This window comes from Panicum virgatum, chromosome 2K (assembly GCF_016808335.1).
Source record: "Panicum virgatum strain AP13 chromosome 2K, P.virgatum_v5, whole genome shotgun sequence".
Taxonomy (NCBI): Eukaryota; Viridiplantae; Streptophyta; class Magnoliopsida; order Poales; family Poaceae; genus Panicum; species Panicum virgatum.
The window spans coordinates 4,938,864-4,956,389 of record NC_053137.1 but is presented as its reverse complement, the minus strand read 5'-3'; the positions used below and the strand labels follow the sequence as shown (position 1 = coordinate 4,956,389).

Sequence of the window (17,526 nt, the reverse complement as noted above, 5' to 3'; positions counted from 1 at the left end):
TTTCAAGTAAGAGAATGCACACTGAAAATGTGCGTCCACGACGAATGTGCGCCTCAATAATAGCATAATATAGTTAACAAAAAAATTATTCCTTTACATATGCCACCATCAAACAGCACCCTCATCTCCAAGGCTTCCATTTCCAACGATGGAGCTCGCAGCAACGTTGTCCATGGCCATGGCATTGGTGGCTGTCTTGGTAGTCTTCGTCCTCAGCTCCGTCGTCCTGCCACGCGGCCGGCGGAAGGCACTGAACCTTCCGCCGGGGCCGCGGGGTTGGCCGGTGCTCGGCAGCCTCGGCGTTCTGGCGGGCGCGGCCCCGCCGCACCGCGTGCTGGCCGCGCTCGCGGCGCGCCACGGCCCGCTCATGCACCTCCGTCTCGGCTCCTACCACACCGTGGTGGCCTCGTCGGCGGAGACCGCCCGCCTCGTCCTCAAGACCCACGACCTCGCCTTCGCCGACCGCCCGCCCACGGCCGCCGGCGAGATCACCTCCTACGGCTACCGGGGCATCGTGCACACGCCGTACGGGTCCTACTGGCGCATGGCGCGCAAGCTCTGCGCCACCGAGCTCTTCTCGGCGCGCCGCGTCGACTCGTTCGAGCGCGTCCGCGCGCAGGAGATGCGCGCGCTGGCGATCGGCCTGTTCCGGTGCGCCGGCCGCGCCGTCGCCGTCCGGGAGCACGTCGCCGGCGCCACGCTGCGGAACATCCTCCGCATGGCTGTCGGGGAGAAGTGGTCGGGCTGCTACGGCAGCGCCGAGGGCGAGGCGTTCCGGCGCACGCTGGACGAGGCGTTCGCGGCGACCGGGGCGGTGAGCAACGTCGGCGAGTGGGTGCCGCTGCTGGGCTGGCTCGACGTGCAGGGCTGCGCGCGGCAGATGAGGCGGCTGCGCGAGCTCTACGACCGGTTCTACGAGAAGATCGTGGACGAGCACGAGGAGCGGCGGCGGCGGGCCGATGCCGCCGACGGCGAGTTCGTGGCGAGCGACCTCGTCGACGTGCTGTTGCAGCTCGCTGAGGAGGACAGGCCGGAGTCAGAGGCCAGGCTCACGCGCGTCGGCGTGAAGGCCTTCATCCAGGACATCATCGCCGGCGGCACGGAGAGCTCGGCGGTGACTATAGAGTGGGCCATGTCGGAGCTTCTCCGCCACCCGGAGGCCATGGCGGGCGCCACCGGCGAGCTCGACCGCGTGGTCGGCCGCGGGCGCTGGGTAACCGAGCGCGACCTGCCGGACCTCCCTTACATCGACGCCGTCGTGAAGGAGACTCTGCGGCTGCACCCGGTGGGCCCGCTCCTGGTCCCGCACCACGCCCGCGAGGACACGGTGGTCGCCGGCTACGACGTGCCCGCCGGCGCGCGCGTGCTGGTGAACGCGTGGGCCATCGCGCGCGACCCGGCGTCGTGGCCCGACGCGGCCGACGCGTTCCGGCCGGAGCGGTTCCTGGGCGGCGGCGCCGGCGCCGGCGTGGACGTCCGCGGGGCACACTTCGAGCTGCTGCCGTTCGGGGCCGGGCGGCGGATCTGCCCGGCGTACGACCTCGCGATGAAGCTGGTGGCCGCCGGCGTGGCGATCATGGTGCAGGGGTTCGCGTGGCGGCTGCCGGACGGGGTGGCGCCGGAGGACGTGAGCATGGAGGAGCACGTCGGGCTGTCCACGAAGCGGAAGGTGCCGCTCGTCGCCGTCGCCGAACCCCGGCTGCCGGCGCACCTCTACGACGACGCCACCGACTGATCATCGGGCTTACGTATACAAGAAGCTAAGATTGGCGCACGTTTTTATCAAGTGAAAACATTGGCTGATGCATTGTTCCAATGTTCAATAAAGGATCTACTATGTCTACAGCGCTTGAATTTTCTGCTAGTCTATATCTATATCTATTACTAAAGCATGTAAAGTTTCCATCCAAATTTTTGGTTTGATCCGTCTTATCCCGCATCTGTGTCGAGCCCGTCCAATAACTCGGAGTTCATTCCTTCTTACTCTATCCTGATGTCACCCTTTTCCACGAGCCCGAAATCGAGCCACACGCGAGCACATTCCATTGCTGAAGCGGACTCAATCCTCTTCCGCTATCGAGAGCCGCGATCGCATGTAAAAATTCACGCACGTGTTCGTCGGAGGTTGCCAAGAACGGTGAGTGGAGGATAAGTACAACTCTTCCATGCGTCCGTTCGGGGGCGCCAGAGAGCCACGAGACGGTGCGTGTCGCTGCGCTGACACCTAGCTCTGTGCGAGCCAGCAGCATGTCCAGTACACACTCCCTTTTTACTCTTTTTTTTTACAGCCTACACATGCACAAATTAGGTCTGCACGACACTACCATGGCCAAGCGTACATTGTGGTCACATGCATGATGTACCAACAAAGTCCGGTCGGCCTCCCCTTGCTGTGTGGTCGTCGTATAGAACTTGCCACATTGCCCGTTCGTCAGGAATGCAAGTCAGCAATTGTCATTGATTTACATTTTTGTTGCTGATTCTGAAAAAAGGCTGGTATGCATGCACGTAATAACAATGATAAAAAAAGTCTCGGACGATATCTCAGCGTGCTATTATTATCTCATTCAAATGTTCTAATCTTCGTATTTTCAATTTAACACTCAAGCAGAGACAGGCAATACGTGATCGGCAGAGATTGCTATCTGCAAATATGACATCTGAGATGAAAAACCGTCAAAAGGCATGTTGTGTGAAAAGACGCAAGGCTCTGAGTAAAAAAATCTATCGCTATAAATCCTTTGTACAACTCATTGGATTCAGAATAAAAGATTTTTGTAGAATATATGTTAATTTTTATAACATTCTAAATCATGAAGATATGCACTTAAAAAATCACTCACGCTCATGTGTTGTTCTTCTGTCCAATGCTCATGAACCCGTTGTAACGCACAAGCATACTTACTAGTTCAATGAAAATCCAAGGATCCATAGATCATAGCCTTCTTCTATCTCTGTCAGTCACGGACGCACAGTTAGAGGTGGTAAAAGGGTTGTTAAATTTTGCCTATATAATGGCCGAACCTAAAGGGAACGTATCGGGTGGAAACCACGGCCTTCATGAAAACCCGTGCAAATCATGACAAAAAAAGTCATCTAAATTCACAAAAAATCACATATGTAGATGATATGATGATACACAACCTTGTAAAATATACTATCCAAACTCGACTTTGTTTGAGATATAAAAATAACAAATTTTATTTTTATATCTCACAAACGAAGTCGAGTTTAGACAAGATATTTTTTAAGATTGTGTATCATCATATCATCTACATGTGTGATTTTTTCGTGAATTTAGATGACTTTTTTATCATAGTTTGCATGGGTTTTCACGAAGATTTAGATTATATGTTTCCGAATCTAAAAGGGATGGACTCTAATTCTATATAATTTTGAGCTAAAAAATTAAAAGTCAAATTAAGCTGTCAAGTGACCACTAGACCATGCCCATTACTAAGATCTTGTCAAATTATGCACATGTCTGAAGCATCTCTGTGTCATTCATGTTGGACAATTATTTGTCACAAACATTTTACTTGAGATTGTCCTCTTGATGATCATCAGATGGAAGACATGCACAAACTTCACAAGCAAGCTGGTACTCAGCTCAGTTAATCCTCTCATCTTTTATTAATCACGAGTACTTCCTGGCTTCCTGCTATATGTGCCCTGGAGATTGGCAGCAGCAGGCAGCCAGAGCACGTAGTTGAGCGGCATCAAGTGGCAGATCTCCTCCCCGCGCGTCGCGTTCAGCATCCGGAAGTAGCCAGCGTCCCAGCTCGTCGTGTCGGCGTGGCACATCGCGACCGCGGTCGCGCCCGCGCCGGCCGCCGTCAGCTCGACGCGGAGCGCTTCCACGCCGGCCGGCCGGTGGCAGTAGTGGACGATGTACGGGTAGGGCATCGGGTGGCACGGCACCACGCCGGCTGCGCCGCCGCCGATGCGCGCGACCCCGTTCGGCGCCACGACGTACCTGGCGCCGGCGGCGGCCTCCTCCTCCCCGTGGACGACGGTGACGACGGCGCGCGGCTCGCCGGTCCCCAGCGCGCTGGCGGCGAAGGCGGCCGCGGCTTGCTGCGACGTGGCGCAGGCGTGAGGCTCCGGGGACGCCTCCTCGCAGGTCCGGAGCGTGGCGGCGACCTGATCGGCCTTGCTCGACCCACGCGGGATCCTGAACATCCTCAGGATGGTGTCGAGCTGGTCGGAGCTGAAGGGGACGGCGTCGGCGGCCGCCCGGGTGATGAACCTCCGGGGAGCCGGGAAGCCGTGGCCGGCGAGCCTAGTGCCTTCCGGCAGGATCGCCCCCGGAAACAAGCTCTTCCGCAGGAAGAGCATCCCGGGCTCGACATGGATGCCACGTGCCGGCTCCCCCGCACCCGCCGAGGCAGGAGGGTCCCACTTCGCCTCCGGCTTGACGGAGCTCCCGCGGGGAGAAGGTGGCCTCAGGTACCACTTCACCCGGTACGCCTCTGGCTCGAAGGAGCCCTTGTGCGCTGTAGACGGGGATGGCAATCTGATCTCCTCTTTCGCCGCCGCCGGCGCACCGACGAAAAGGTAGACAAGAAGCAGTAGAGCACCACGAGCCATGGCTTCCGGTTCTGGATGAGGAAAGCTGATGATGTGGTGGCCAGAGCAACTATTATGTTCTGCTCATGGTTAGTGAAAATGAGGGCAATACACCAATTCAGCGAGAAGTTCCTTTTTTGCAGTTTTTCTTCAAAACTGAAGAAAGTTAATCCTTTACCATAAATTCAGCACAAAGTACCTTTTTGTCCACAATTTTAGCACCAAATTAACTCGCCAACACAAATGTTCACCGGTTACCACAAATTCAGATCGAAAGTAGTACCTTTTTGTCCACAGCTTCCTGGTTTCTGTCCGATCTTCGATCCGCGACTGCGAGGCAGCAAATTTGAGTGCAGTAAAGGTCAGTACACCATAACGGCTCACAAGTCACAACCATGTTCTATCTGTATTGTGGAACTGATCAAAGTAGAGGCCGGCAGGTATTGCCAATGCCATGCAGATTCCTGAGCATCGGTCCCTCGCAGGCAAAGCGGCGAACACATGTGGTGCGCAACCGCCGGCGACATGCCATGCTATTGCCTGGCCCTGTCAACCGCAGGCCAGGGCGTGGCGAGGACGAAGGCAAACGCACGCGCGTGTTCCCGGGGTGCGCACACCTGCGGCACGTCCGCACGTGGCGCCACGGCGCACGCAGGTGAGCTGCGCGCGGGCCAAGGCCGGCAACAGCTGGGTAGAGGTGGACTTTGTCATAGCGCGTCGTGGAGGTAGCGCATGCATGCCGCGCATCAGCGGCGTATCCAAGTGCGGGTCATCGAAGCTGGACGGGGACGACGCGTCATGTTCCCATGGCTGGTGGCGGCCCACACCTCGCGGGCCTCGCGCACGAGCTAATCCTCCACGTCGGATCCGCCGTTGGAGAGCGGAGACCCTCCCAGAAGAACCAGGTCGGCGAGCGTCGCCGACGACGTCGTGTCGCACCCGGCGAGCAGGGAGCTGGTGACCAGTGACCACGTTCCCCCGGAGGCTCTCGTCGCTCGAGGTCGCGGCGAGGCGAGGAAGGACACGGGGAATCGTCCCAGGCTGGCAGGACGGCGCGGCGGCGCTCCGGTGAGCCACGTCATGCAGCGGAGGCGGTGCCGCGGGGACGACCAGGGGCGGACGGTGGAAACAATTGCCGACCGGGGGGGACGGTATTTCAAATACCGTCCGCCCCCTGGGGTCCTGACAGCCGTTGGATGGAGCACGTGTGGTCCAGATCATGTGAGGTTTCAACGGACTCCATCCGTCGTTCTCGTCGGTCGTCTGCAGCGCGCGGCGCGGCGCGACGCTGGAGGCCGGATGGCGTGGCCCGCGGTGGCGGTAGCGCTCAGCCTTGGTGGCGAGTGCATACCGATCGACGACGCCGGACGGCAGGAGGCCTCGCCGCTTCACTCCTCATGAGAAGCTCGCCCGATGAGCTCTGGGCAACGCGTCCGTCTTCCTGCCGGCCGCCCCCGGGCAAGGATGACCGGCTTCGGCAGACCAGAAGCCTCGACAGGCAAATATCCTCTTGCAACTCCATCAATCGCGACCTCCAAGGAGCCTTGCATCAGCTGGAGAGATCGTCTCCTAGGAACGTGATACTTTATCTTCTTCCTGCGCTCCCTCGATGAATCTGAAGTCTCCTTGCTTCCAGCCTCAGCAGGGCGACGAGCTTCGGGAGGACGGCGCTCATCGCCCCCGGAGAACACGGGAACTCGTCCCCGAGTGGCAGGCCGGCGCGGCAGCTCTCCAGCGAGCCACGACACGCGGCGGAGGCAGCGCCGCTGCGCTGAGTCACCGACCAGGGGCGGACGGCGTGGCAAATGCGAACCGCAGGTGGACGGTACCTTGGGTCCTTCTGTCCGTTGGATCGAGCACTTGTACGGTCCAGATCATGCAAGCTTTGCCTAGGTAGGGACTTGGTCGTCCTCGCCAGTCGTCTGGCAGCGCGCGGATGGCGCTGCATTGGACGTCTGGACTGCTTGAGGCCGGTGGCGCGGCGGCGAATGTCCGCCGATCAACGGCGTTGATAGCCACGAGTCATTATTCTAGAGAATTAAAGAAGCTCGCCGGATTAGCTCTGGGAATTGGGCAAAGCATCCATGGGCCCGAGCAAGGAAGTGGCCGGCCGCCCGGCTTCGCGCCGGAGATGCGCGCAAGCCGTCGCCCGGGATGAAGCCCCCACTTCCTCGGTTCCTCGGCGCACGCCGGGAACAGCAGGATGGACTCCGCTATGGCGTCGTGGAGGTGGCGGATACCGCGTGTCGGCGTGTCCAGTGCACGCAACACGCGTCAAAGAGGAACGGGGACGACGCGTCTGTGTTCCCATGGCTGGCGGCGGCGCACACCCCGCGGCTCTCGCGCACGAGCTAGCAGGTGGAGAGCGTAGGCCCTCCCAGAAGAACCAGGCCGGCCGGCATCGCCGACGACGTCTCGTGTCGCGCCCCCGGCGAGCAGGAGGCTGGTGACCAATGACCACGCCCCCGGAGGCTTCTCGTCGCTTTCGGTCGCCGTGAAGCGAGACAGAACACGGGAGGTCGTCCCAGATCGGCAGTCCGGCGCGGCGACGCTCCGGCAAGCCACGGCACGCAGTGGAGGCAGCGCCGCGGCGACGGCCAGGGCGGACGGTAAAACAAATGCCGACCAGGGGTGGACGGTGTTTCAAATACCGTCCACCCCCTTAGTCCCTGCAGTCCATTGGATCGAGCATGTACGGTCCAGATCAACCAAAGTTTGCACAGGGAAAGGACTCAGTCGTCATCCCCACTTGCCTGCCAGCGCGCGGGAGCTGCGGTGGCGCTACACCGGAGGCCCGACGGCACGGCGGCGAGTGTCCACCGACCGAACGACGCCGGAGGCCTCGCCACTTCATCGAGAAGCGCGTCCCATTAGCTCTGGGCAAAGCGTCCGTGGCCCTGGGCATCTGGGAAGGACATGGCCAGCCGGTGGCCGGCCTCGGCGGACCGGAGATGCGCGCGGTCGCTGGTGAACCACATCGCCGCCTCCGCCGGCACCCGGCTGCCTCCTGCTCCAAGCCGCCTGTAACGCATGGTCACGGTGGACGATGGATCAAGAGCGTGATAGGCTGAGTGTTTCGAGCGCTCGTAGTTCAGAGTTCAGATAAGCTATGCATTGCAACGTCTGACACTCCTATTTTCACTAGAAAGTTGAAACCAACTAAAATGCGGTGTTCAGCCTTACATTGGGGCCGATGATGGATCTTCCTGAGACTGTCAACTCAACACTTGCTGCTGCGATTACAGAAACTAACTGGATAGGAAGCACATAAGAATTCCTAAGCATCCATATAATTTAAGTGACTAGAAAACAGAAGGAACTGATCGTAATAACAGAGAAGACATATAATTTAAGTGACTAGAAAACAGAAGGAACTGATCGTAATAACAGAGAAGACATCCACATAATTACAAGCATCTTACAGTCTACAGATTTGAACGTTGATGTCAATCCAATGTAATATTTTGTTTCCAATCAAAGTGTTGCTTCCAAGCATCCTGTAGATTTGAACATTGATCCCAATTGAAGCTCTGGCATTTAGGCTGTAATTTCACAATGGTAATATCATCATAATATAACGCGGAAATAGCAAAACTACTGTCAGCCATAACCAAACTTCTACATCAATCAACCCCCACAACCAATGCCCCACCTGCATCTCTGAATGACACAAAAACACACCACAACCAAGATCAGCTTATACAATACTGAATAAATCCAGGTTCTCAAACCTCATCATTATCCCATTGGAGAGGCAAAGTATTATCCTACCATTCAGATCTGAAACCACTGAATAAAAGTAATGGAACCAATATAACCAAAATGACCGTGCACCAGACTCTGACCTGCCCCCAATTTCAAGTGCCAGTTCTTAGATAGTTAGATACAGGAAGTTCCCAAAGCCAAACTAATCCTGCAGCCACCACATGAAGAAGCGAGCACAAAAATATAGATACAGCTTATCAAACCACAGAAAGAAATCCCAAACCGAACATTTTAGGACCAAATCAGAAGGATGGACTAGCAACTAGTTGGGCTAAATGATCTGCAAGCATAGAGAAGCAACACTCGAATTAAAGCTATGTTCAAAGCATAACATGATGAAACAGAAACAAGTTTAGAAATGAGTGTAGGTCAGTATGTTGTTAGCATAAAATTCCCCCATGTCGCTTGAATCCCCCAAATATGCTCAGAACCTTCTATCACTGCATGTTGATCATAGTATCCGAATTTTAAACTGAGAAATTATCATAATTCCAAAAGGAAAGCATGTTGTCTTCAAAATTAGAATAGGTCAGAGGCACTCCCAACCCAACACATTCCAATCGGCACCAACAACTCTTGCAAAAATATCAGCTGGTGACCTGCAATGATGACCATGCTACGAACATTATCTACTTTTGAGGTAGAATCTACTCAATAAATAAGATGAGAATCAGAGAAGGTGGAAGTTTTGAAAAGCTGCAGAGGTTCAGTGGGCTTCCTATGGCTAACCATCAATTTGACCCTCAAACAACAAAGCTATCATCAAAATGCAGGGATAGGGATAAAATCTGATCGAGCGTTGACTAATCCAGCTCTCAGTTTTATTTGTGTGGTAATGCCTCCCCAAACTGCAGAATTACTGACGGAGCATGCCGAACCGTAAGGCTTAGGATCTTTCAAAAAAAAAATGCTGCGATTACATCTGGCCAGGGCACACAGAACCTTCAGCTTGAGGTTAGCATATCATGGACTGGCAACACCAATCATATATAGTAACTGAAAATAGGTGCTGAAATAATGTGCTTAAGCTAAGTTTTCGTTTTCCTTCACTCTCCACAGTTCGGTTAAAGGGCTCCTGCAACTGTACATGTGCAGGCAACTGCATATGCAGAGGTAATGCAGTGTTAGTTGTGAGTGTCATTCAAGAAAAAATTAAGTACATCTGAAGCAGATGATTGTTGGATAATTATTTATTGAGGCCTTGATATTGTCCTCTTGATGATCGATCATCATCTGATTATCATCAAGATGGCTGCCGTACAAACTTCATAGGCAGGCTGCTGCTACTCTGTTTTATTAAGCACTACTCCATCCTGTTACGCGCCATACGACGGAGCGGCTGCCGGCAGCCACAGCACGTAGTTGAGCGGCACGAAGTGGCGAAATGCAGAAGAACCCATCGTCCCAGCCCGTCGTGTCGGCCTGCCACATCGCGATCGCCCTGCCCTCTCCCTGAGCTGCCTGCTGCCGTCGTCAGCAGCTAGACGCGGAGCGCCTCCGCGCCGGCCGGCCGGTGGCAGAAGTGGTCAGTGGACCATGAACGGGTACGCCGCCATCGGGTAGCACGGCATCACGGTGGCTTCGCCTCCCGTCTGCTTGCTGCAGCCGCGCGCCGATGCGCGCGACCCCGTTCCGCGCCACGGCGTACCTGGCCCCGGCGGCCTCCTCCTCCCCACCTCCCAGTGGACGACGGTGGCGACGACGCGCAGCTCGCCGGTCCCCAGCGCTCGGGCGGCGCTCCGGCGAGGCACGGCACGCAGCGGAGGCAGCGTCGCGGCGACGGCCAAGGGCGGACGGTGAACCAAATGCCGACCGGGGGTGGACGGTATTTGAAATACCGTCCACCCCTGGGTCCCTGCGGATCGAGATCGTGCGGTCCACATCACGCGGGGTCTGCCCAGTCAGGGATGCGATCGTCCTCACCGTCACCGGTCGCCACGCCTGGCAGCGCGCGGGAGCTAGGGGTGGTGCCACACCGGAGGCCGGACCCGGACGGCGCGGCGCCAGCGCTCAGCCTTGGTAGCAAATGACTGCCAATCGAAGACGCCGGAGGCCTCGCCGGTTCATCATTCAAGAGAAGGGAGAACCTCAGTGCGTGGATGTGCAAGTGAAAAATATTATGACTTTCAGTGGTAATTATTGTTGCTTGTAGCGAAGCACGGATTTAGCTAGTTCAAGAAAACATCGAATAACGATGGATTTAAAATATCAGTTCGCAAACAGATTGATTTTTTAGATAATGGGGAAAAATTCTGGCTTTTATATGCATAAAGCCCCGCAATTCATTATCAAAAGGGACACATATACTTTCACACAAAAAAATTGATGTAGTAATACTTTCACAGATTGATCGATCAAGGACGAACTTCTCGCGTCTACATTACAATCTCACATTAAGATGTAGAATCTCATAGTCATCCCTATTCGTAACTACCATGTGGCCCTTCATTTTTTTTTTGGATAAAGTCTAAATTACTCCCCTGAATTATAGTCAAAGTTCGGATAACTCTATAAACTATCATTTGGTCCATTTTACCCCATAAACTATGCCCTTTGGTTTAAATTACCCCCTCATACAATTTGTCTTTTTCATTTCTCTATGCATCGGTGGAGTTTTATGTTGATGATAGTACACATCACACATGTTAGAAAAAATACATTATAATTTTTTATCACTATTTTGATATGTTACGATATTAATAATAAATTAATCTTTGGAGTTCAAAATTATATGAAAAATAACGATGAAAAATAATAATAATTTTTTTAATATGCATTGTGATGTCCATTACTGCCTTGCAAATTTTGAAATTAAAATTCAACTTGTATATTGAGAAACAAAAATGACAAATTGTAGTATAGAATAAAATGAACTAAATTGCATAGTTTATGGGGTAAATTGAACTAAGTTATAGTTTAGGGGATTATTCAAAATTTGACTATATAGATTGAAATTTTTCCATTTTTTTACCCAAAAGCTCGATAACAATACACTTCTTTTTTCAGGTCCTGGATGAGCCTGTCTGTTCCTTCTGATTCAGAGTGTCACCTTCGATATGGCTGTTGCTTACTTGCTTCAGTTCTCTGAACTTTCGAACCTTCTGGTGCAATAATGCAACTTGTGCGATATTCACGTGGATGTAAATGAACTGGTTTGACGGAACAATATACCAATGTTCGTGCAAATGCAACACTCACCACACAAATACATTTGGTCTTGTTCATTTGTTTCTGTACAAAAATCTGCAATGCCTAGGCCAGGATGTCTTTGTCTTGCGTGGCTTTGGGACCAGTTCATTAGTCAAAGAAACATGAACACACATGTTCTCATGTGCCTACCAAATAGAATCCTGAAAATTAGATGTACTGAAAACGCTGCCCTCCTTGTCCTTGTAATGGTCCTTTTGCAATGCATACGGACAGGGGTGGTTGCCCTAATGCCCTGGAACTCATTTTCACACGCGCGCGCTCCGAATAGAATCCAGAAGTTGCATGTAGGGATGAAAATGGATCGAATACGGATGGATATCACTGATATCGTATTTGTTTTTATATTTGTGTTCGAATACAGAGTCGGATATGGATAGTGTTAGTTTTTGTCGGATAAGATTGTAATGGATATCGACATCATAAAAATGTAATTTTTGAGCATTCGGATACGAATCAGTTACGGATATTGGATACTCGGAATCGGATACGGACGGATAAAAACCCTTCCAGATCGGATCGAATTCGAATACGGTCGGAAAATCTCCGTACCATTTATATCCCTAGTTGCATGTACTGACTGTTGTTACTGGTGAATGGGGAATTTTGCATTCATCTCACTTTTGGAAGTATCAGCAACTTCAGCATGTGTCTTATTCAGTCCAAATATTTTCTACTTTTCTTGGCTATTTCAAGTAAGAGAATGCACACTGAAAATGTGCGTCCACGACGAATGTGCGCCTCAATAATAGCATAATATAGTTAACAAAAAAATTATTCCTTTATATATGCCACCATCAAACAGCACCCTCATCTCCAAGGCTTCCATTTCCAACGATGGAGCTCGCAGCAACGTTGTCCATGGCCATGGCATTGGTGGCTGTCTTGGTAGTCTTCGTCCTCAGCTCCGTCGTCCTGCCACGCGGCCGGCGGAAGGCACTGAACCTTCCGCCGGGGCCGCGGGGTTGGCCGGTGCTCGGCAGCCTCGGCGTTCTGGCGGGCGCGGCCCCGCCGCATCGCGTGCTGGCCGCGCTCGCGGCGCGCCACGGCCCGCTCATGCACCTCCGTCTCAGCTCCTACCACACCGTGGTAGCCTCGTCGGCGGAGACCGCCCGCCTCGTCCTCAAGACCCACGACCTCGCCTTCGCCGACCGCCCGCCCACGGCCGCCGGCGAGATCACCTCCTACGGCTACCGGGGCATCGTGCACACGCCGTACGGGCCCTACTGGCGCATGGCGCGCAAGCTCTGCGCCACCGAGCTCTTCTCGGCGCGCCGCGTCGACTCGTTCGAGCGCGTCCGCGCGCAGGAGATGCGCGCGCTGGCGATCGGCCTGTTCCGGTGCGCCGGCCGCGCCGTCGCCGTCCGGGAGCACGTCGCCGGCGCCACGCTGCGGAACATCCTCCGCATGGCCGTCGGGAAGAAGTGGTCGGGCTGCTACGGCAGCGCCGAGGGCGAGGCGTTCCGGCGCACGCTGGACGAGGCGTTCGCGGCGACCGGGGCGGTGAGCAACGTCGGCGAGTGGGTGCCGCTGCTGGGCTGGCTCGACGTGCAGGGCTGCGCGCGGCAGATGAGGCGGCTGCGCGAGCTCTACGACCGGTTCTACGAGAAGATCGTGGACGAGCACGAGGAGCGGCGGCGGCGGGCCGATGCCGCCGCCGGCGAGTTCGTGGCGAGCGACCTCGTCGACGTGCTGTTGCAGCTCGCTGAGGAGGACAGGCCGGAGTCGGAGGCCAGGCTCACGCGCGTCGGCGTGAAGGCCTTCATCCAGGACATCATCGCCGGCGGCACGGAGAGCTCGGCGGTGACTACAGAGTGGGCCATGTCGGAGCTTCTCCGCCACCCGGAGGCCATGGCGGGCGCCACCGGCGAGCTCGACCGCGTGGTCGGCCGCGGGCGCTGGGTAACCGAGCGCGACCTGCCGGACCTCCCTTACATCGACGCCGTCGTGAAGGAGACGCTGCGGCTGCACCCGGTGGGCCCGCTCCTGGTCCCGCACCACGCCCGCGAGGACACGGTGGTCGCCGGCTACGACGTGCCCGCCGGCGCGCGCGTGCTGGTGAACGCGTGGGCCATCGCGCGCGACCCGGCGTCGTGGCCCGACGCGCCCGACGCGTTCCGGCCGGAGCGGTTCCTGGGCGGCGGTGCCGGCGCCGGCGTGGACGTCCGCGGGGCGCACTTCGAGCTGCTGCCGTTCGGGGCCGGGCGGCGGATCTGCCCGGCGTACGACCTCGCGATGAAGCTGGTGGCCGCCGGCGTGGCGATCATGGTGCAGGGGTTCGCGTGGCGGCTGCCGGACGGGGTGGCGCCGGAGGACGTGAGCATGGAGGAGCACGTCGGGCTGTCCACGAAGCGGAAGGTGCCGCTCGTCGCCGTCGCCGAACCCCGGCTGCCGGCGCACCTCTACGACGACGCCACCGACTGATCATCGGGCTTACGTATACAAGAAGCTAAGATTGGCGCACGTTTTTATCAAGTGAAAACATTGGCTGATGCATTGTTCCAATGTTCAATAAAGGATCTACTATGTCTACAGCGCTTGAATTTTCTGCTAGTCTATATCTATATCTATTACTAAAGCATGTAAAGTTTCCATCCAAATTTTTGGTTTGATCCGTCTTATCCCGCATCTGTGTCGAGCCCGTCCAATAACTCGGAGTTCATTCCTTCTTACTCTATCCTGATGTCACCCTTTTCCACGAGCCCGAAATCGAGCCACACGCGAGCACATTCCATTGCTGAAGCGGACTCAATCCTCTTCCGCTATCGAGAGCCGCGATCGCATGTAAAAATTCACGCACGTGTTCGTCGGAGGTTGCCAAGAACGGTGAGTGGAGGATAAGTACAACTCTTCCATGCGTCCGTTCGGGGGCGCCAGAGAGCCACGAGACGGTGCGTGTCGCTGCGCTGACACCTAGCTCTGTGCGAGCCAGCAACATGTCCAGTACACACTCCCTTTTTACTCTTTTTTTTACAGCCTACACATGCACAAATTAGGTCTGCACGACACTACCATGGCCATGCGTACATTGTGGTCACATGCATGATGTACCAACAAAGTCCGGTCGGCCTCCCCTTGCTGTGTGGTCGTCGTATAGAACTTGCCACATTGCCCGTTCGTCAGGAATGCAAGTCAGCAATTGTCATTGATTTACATTTTTGTTGCTGATTCTGAAAAAAGGCTGGTATGCATGCACGTAATAACAATGATAAAAAAGTCTCGGACGATATCTCAGCGTGCTATTATTATCTCATTCAAATGTTCTAATCTTCGTATTTTCAATTTAACACTCAAGCAGAGACAGGCAATACGTGATCGACAGAGATTGCTCTATGCAAATATGACATCTGAGATGAAAAACCGTCAAAAGGCATGTTGTGTGAAAAGACGCAAGGCTCTGAGTAAAAAATCTATCGCTATAAATCCTTTGTACAACTCATTGGATTCAGAATAAAAGATTTTTGTAGAATATATGTTAATTTTTATAACATTCTAAATCATGAAGATATGCACTTAAAAAATTACTCACGCTCATGTGTTGTTCTTCTGTCTAATGCTCATGAACCCGTTGTAACACACAGGCATACTTACTAGTTCAATGAAAATCCAAGGATCCATAGATCATAGCCTTCTTCTATCTCTGTCAGTCACGGAACCACAGTTAGAGGTGGTAAAAGGGTTGTTAAATTTTGCCTATATAATGGCCGAACCTAAAGGGAACGTATCGGGTGGAAACCACAGCCTTCATGAAAACTCGTGCAAATCATGACAAAAAAGTCATCTAAATTCACAAAAAAATCACATATGTAGATGATATGATGATACACAACCTTGTAAAATATACTGTCCAAACTCGACTTTGTTTGAGATATAAAAATAACAAATTTTATTTTTATATCTCACAAACGAAGTCGAGTTTAGACAAGATATTTTTTAAGATTGTGTATCATCATATCATCTACATGTGTGATTTTTTCGTGAATTTAGATGACTTTTTTGTCATAGTTTGCATGGGTTTTCACGAAAATTTAGTTTATATGTTTGCGAATCTAAAAGGGATGGACTCTAATTCTATATAATTTTGAGCTAAAAAATTAAAAGTCAAATTAAGCTGTCAAGTGACCACTAGACCATGCCCATTACTAAGATCTTGTCAAATTATGCACATGTCTGAAGCATCTCTGTGTCATTCATGTTGGACAATTATTTGTCACAAACATTTTACTTGAGATTGTCCTCTTGATGATCATCAGATGGAAGACATGCACAAACTTCACAAGCAAGCTGGTACTCAGCTCAGTTAATCCTCTCATCTTTTATTAATCACGAGTACTTCCTGGCTTCCTGCTATATGTGCCCTGGAGATTGGCAGCAGCAGGCAGCCAGAGCACGTAGTTGAGCGGCATCAAGTGGCAGATCTCCTCCCCGCGCGTCGCGTTCAGCATCCGGAAGTAGCCAGCGTCCCAGCTCGTCGTGTCGGCGTGGCACATCGCGACCGCGGTCGCGCCCGCGCCGGCCGCCGTCAGCTCGACGCGGAGCGCTTCCACGCCGGCCGGCCGGTGGCAGTAGTGGACGATGTACGGGTAGGGCATCGGGTGGCACGGCACCACGCCGGCTGCGCCGCCGCCGATGCGCGCGACCCCGTTCGGCGCCACGACGTACCCGGCGCCGGCGGCGGCCTCCTCCTCCCCGTGGACGACGGTGACGACGGCGCGCGGCTCGCCGGTCCCCAGCGCGCTGGCGGCGAAGGCGGCCGCGGCTTGCTGCGACGTGGCGCAGGCGTGAGGCTCCGGGGACGCCTCCTCGCAGGTCCGGAGCGTGGCGGCGACCTGATCGGCCTTGCTCGACCCACGCGGGATCCTCAACATCCTCAGGATGGTGTCGAGCTGGTCGGAGCTGAAGGGGACGGCGTCGGCGGCCGCCCGGGTGATGAACCTCCGGGGAGCCGGGAAGCCGTGGCCGGCGAGCCTGGTGCCTTCCGGCAGGATCGCCCCCGGAAACAAGCTCTTCCGCAGGAAGAGCATCCCGGGCTCGACATGGATGCCACGTGCCGGCTCCCCCGCACCCGCCGAGGCAGGAGGGTCCCACTTCGCCTCCGGCTTGACGGAGCTCCGGCGGGGAGAAGGTGGCCTCAGGTACCACTTCACCCGGTACGCCTCTGGCTCGAAGGAGCCCTTGTGCGCTGTAGACGGGGATGGCAATCTGATCTCCTCTTTCGCCGCCGCCGGCGCACCGACGAAAAGGGAGACAAGAAGCAGTAGAGCACCACGAGCCATGGCTTCCGGTCCTGGTTTCTTGTGGTTTACTTGAGAGGTGAGAAGGGAGACATTTGGTGAGGATGAGGAAAGCTGATGATGTGGTGGCCAGAGCAACTATTATGTTCTGCTCATGGTTAGTGAAAATGAGGGCAATACACCAATTCAGCGAGAAGTTCCTTTTTTGCAGTTTTTCTTCAAAACTGAAGAAAGTTAATCCTTTACCATAAATTCAGCACAAAGTACCTTTTTGTCCACAATTTTAGCACCAAATTAACTCGCCAACACAAATGTTCACCGGTTACCACAAATTCAGATCGAAAGTAGTACCTTTTTGTCCACAGCTTCCTGGTTTCTGTCCGATCTTCGATCCGCGATTGCGAGGCAGCAAATTTGAGTGCAGTAAAGGTCAGTACACCATAACGGCTCACAAGTCACAACCATGTTCTATCTGTATTGTGGAACTGATCAAAGTAGAGGCCGGCAGGTATTGCCAATGCCATGCAGATTCCTGAGCATCGGTCCCTCGCAGGCAAAGCGGCGAACACATGTGGTGCGCAACCGCCGGCGACATGCCATGCTATTGCCTGGCCCTGGCAACCGCAGGCCAGGGCGTGGCGAGGACGAAGGCAAACGCACGCACGTGTTCCCGGGGTGCGCACACCTGCGGCACGTCCGCACGTGGCGCCACGTCGCACGCAGGTGAGCTGCGCGCGGGCCAAGGCCGGCA

The 17,526-nt window shown here is 54.5% G+C and overlaps 4 protein-coding genes across 4 annotated transcripts; 2 read left to right on the top strand and 2 right to left on the bottom strand.

The window, feature by feature from the left end:
• The first annotated feature begins 111 nt into the window (after positions 1-111).
• Positions 112-1,932, top strand: LOC120662372 (dimethylnonatriene synthase-like). Its single transcript, XM_039941536.1, has one exon. It carries the CDS (start codon positions 149-151, stop codon positions 1,733-1,735), a length of 1,587 nt encoding a protein of 528 aa, XP_039797470.1. The 5' UTR covers positions 112-148; the 3' UTR covers positions 1,736-1,932.
• Positions 1,933-3,472: 1,540 nt separating this feature from the next.
• LOC120695865 (BURP domain-containing protein 4-like) lies at positions 3,473-4,581 on the bottom strand. The gene has a single exon (XM_039979081.1). It carries the CDS (start codon positions 4,336-4,338, stop codon positions 3,634-3,636), a length of 705 nt encoding a protein of 234 aa, XP_039835015.1. The 5' UTR covers positions 4,339-4,581; the 3' UTR covers positions 3,473-3,633.
• A 7,768-nt stretch (positions 4,582-12,349) lies between these two features.
• On the top strand, positions 12,350-14,162 carry LOC120662362 (dimethylnonatriene synthase-like). Its single transcript, XM_039941528.1, has one exon. It carries the CDS (start codon positions 12,379-12,381, stop codon positions 13,963-13,965), a length of 1,587 nt encoding a protein of 528 aa, XP_039797462.1. The 5' UTR covers positions 12,350-12,378; the 3' UTR covers positions 13,966-14,162.
• Positions 14,163-15,699: 1,537 nt separating this feature from the next.
• LOC120695864 (BURP domain-containing protein 4-like) lies at positions 15,700-17,025 on the bottom strand. Its single transcript, XM_039979080.1, has one exon. The coding sequence runs from the start codon at positions 16,815-16,817 to the stop codon at positions 15,861-15,863; it is 957 nt and encodes a 318-aa protein (XP_039835014.1). The 5' UTR covers positions 16,818-17,025; the 3' UTR covers positions 15,700-15,860.
• Between the last annotated feature and the right edge of the window lie 501 nt (positions 17,026-17,526).

Bases quoted from the DNA above. Each gene is read 5' to 3' on its own strand.
- LOC120662362 (XM_039941528.1), top strand. From the start codon at position 12,379: ATGGAGCTCGCAGCAACGTTGTCCATGGCCATGGCATTGGTGGCTGTC.
- LOC120662372 (XM_039941536.1), top strand. From the start codon at position 149: ATGGAGCTCGCAGCAACGTTGTCCATGGCCATGGCATTGGTGGCTGTC.
- LOC120695864 (XM_039979080.1), bottom strand. From the start codon at position 16,817: ATGGCTCGTGGTGCTCTACTGCTTCTTGTCTCCCTTTTCGTCGGTGCG.
- LOC120695865 (XM_039979081.1), bottom strand. From the start codon at position 4,338: ATGCTCTTCCTGCGGAAGAGCTTGTTTCCGGGGGCGATCCTGCCGGAA.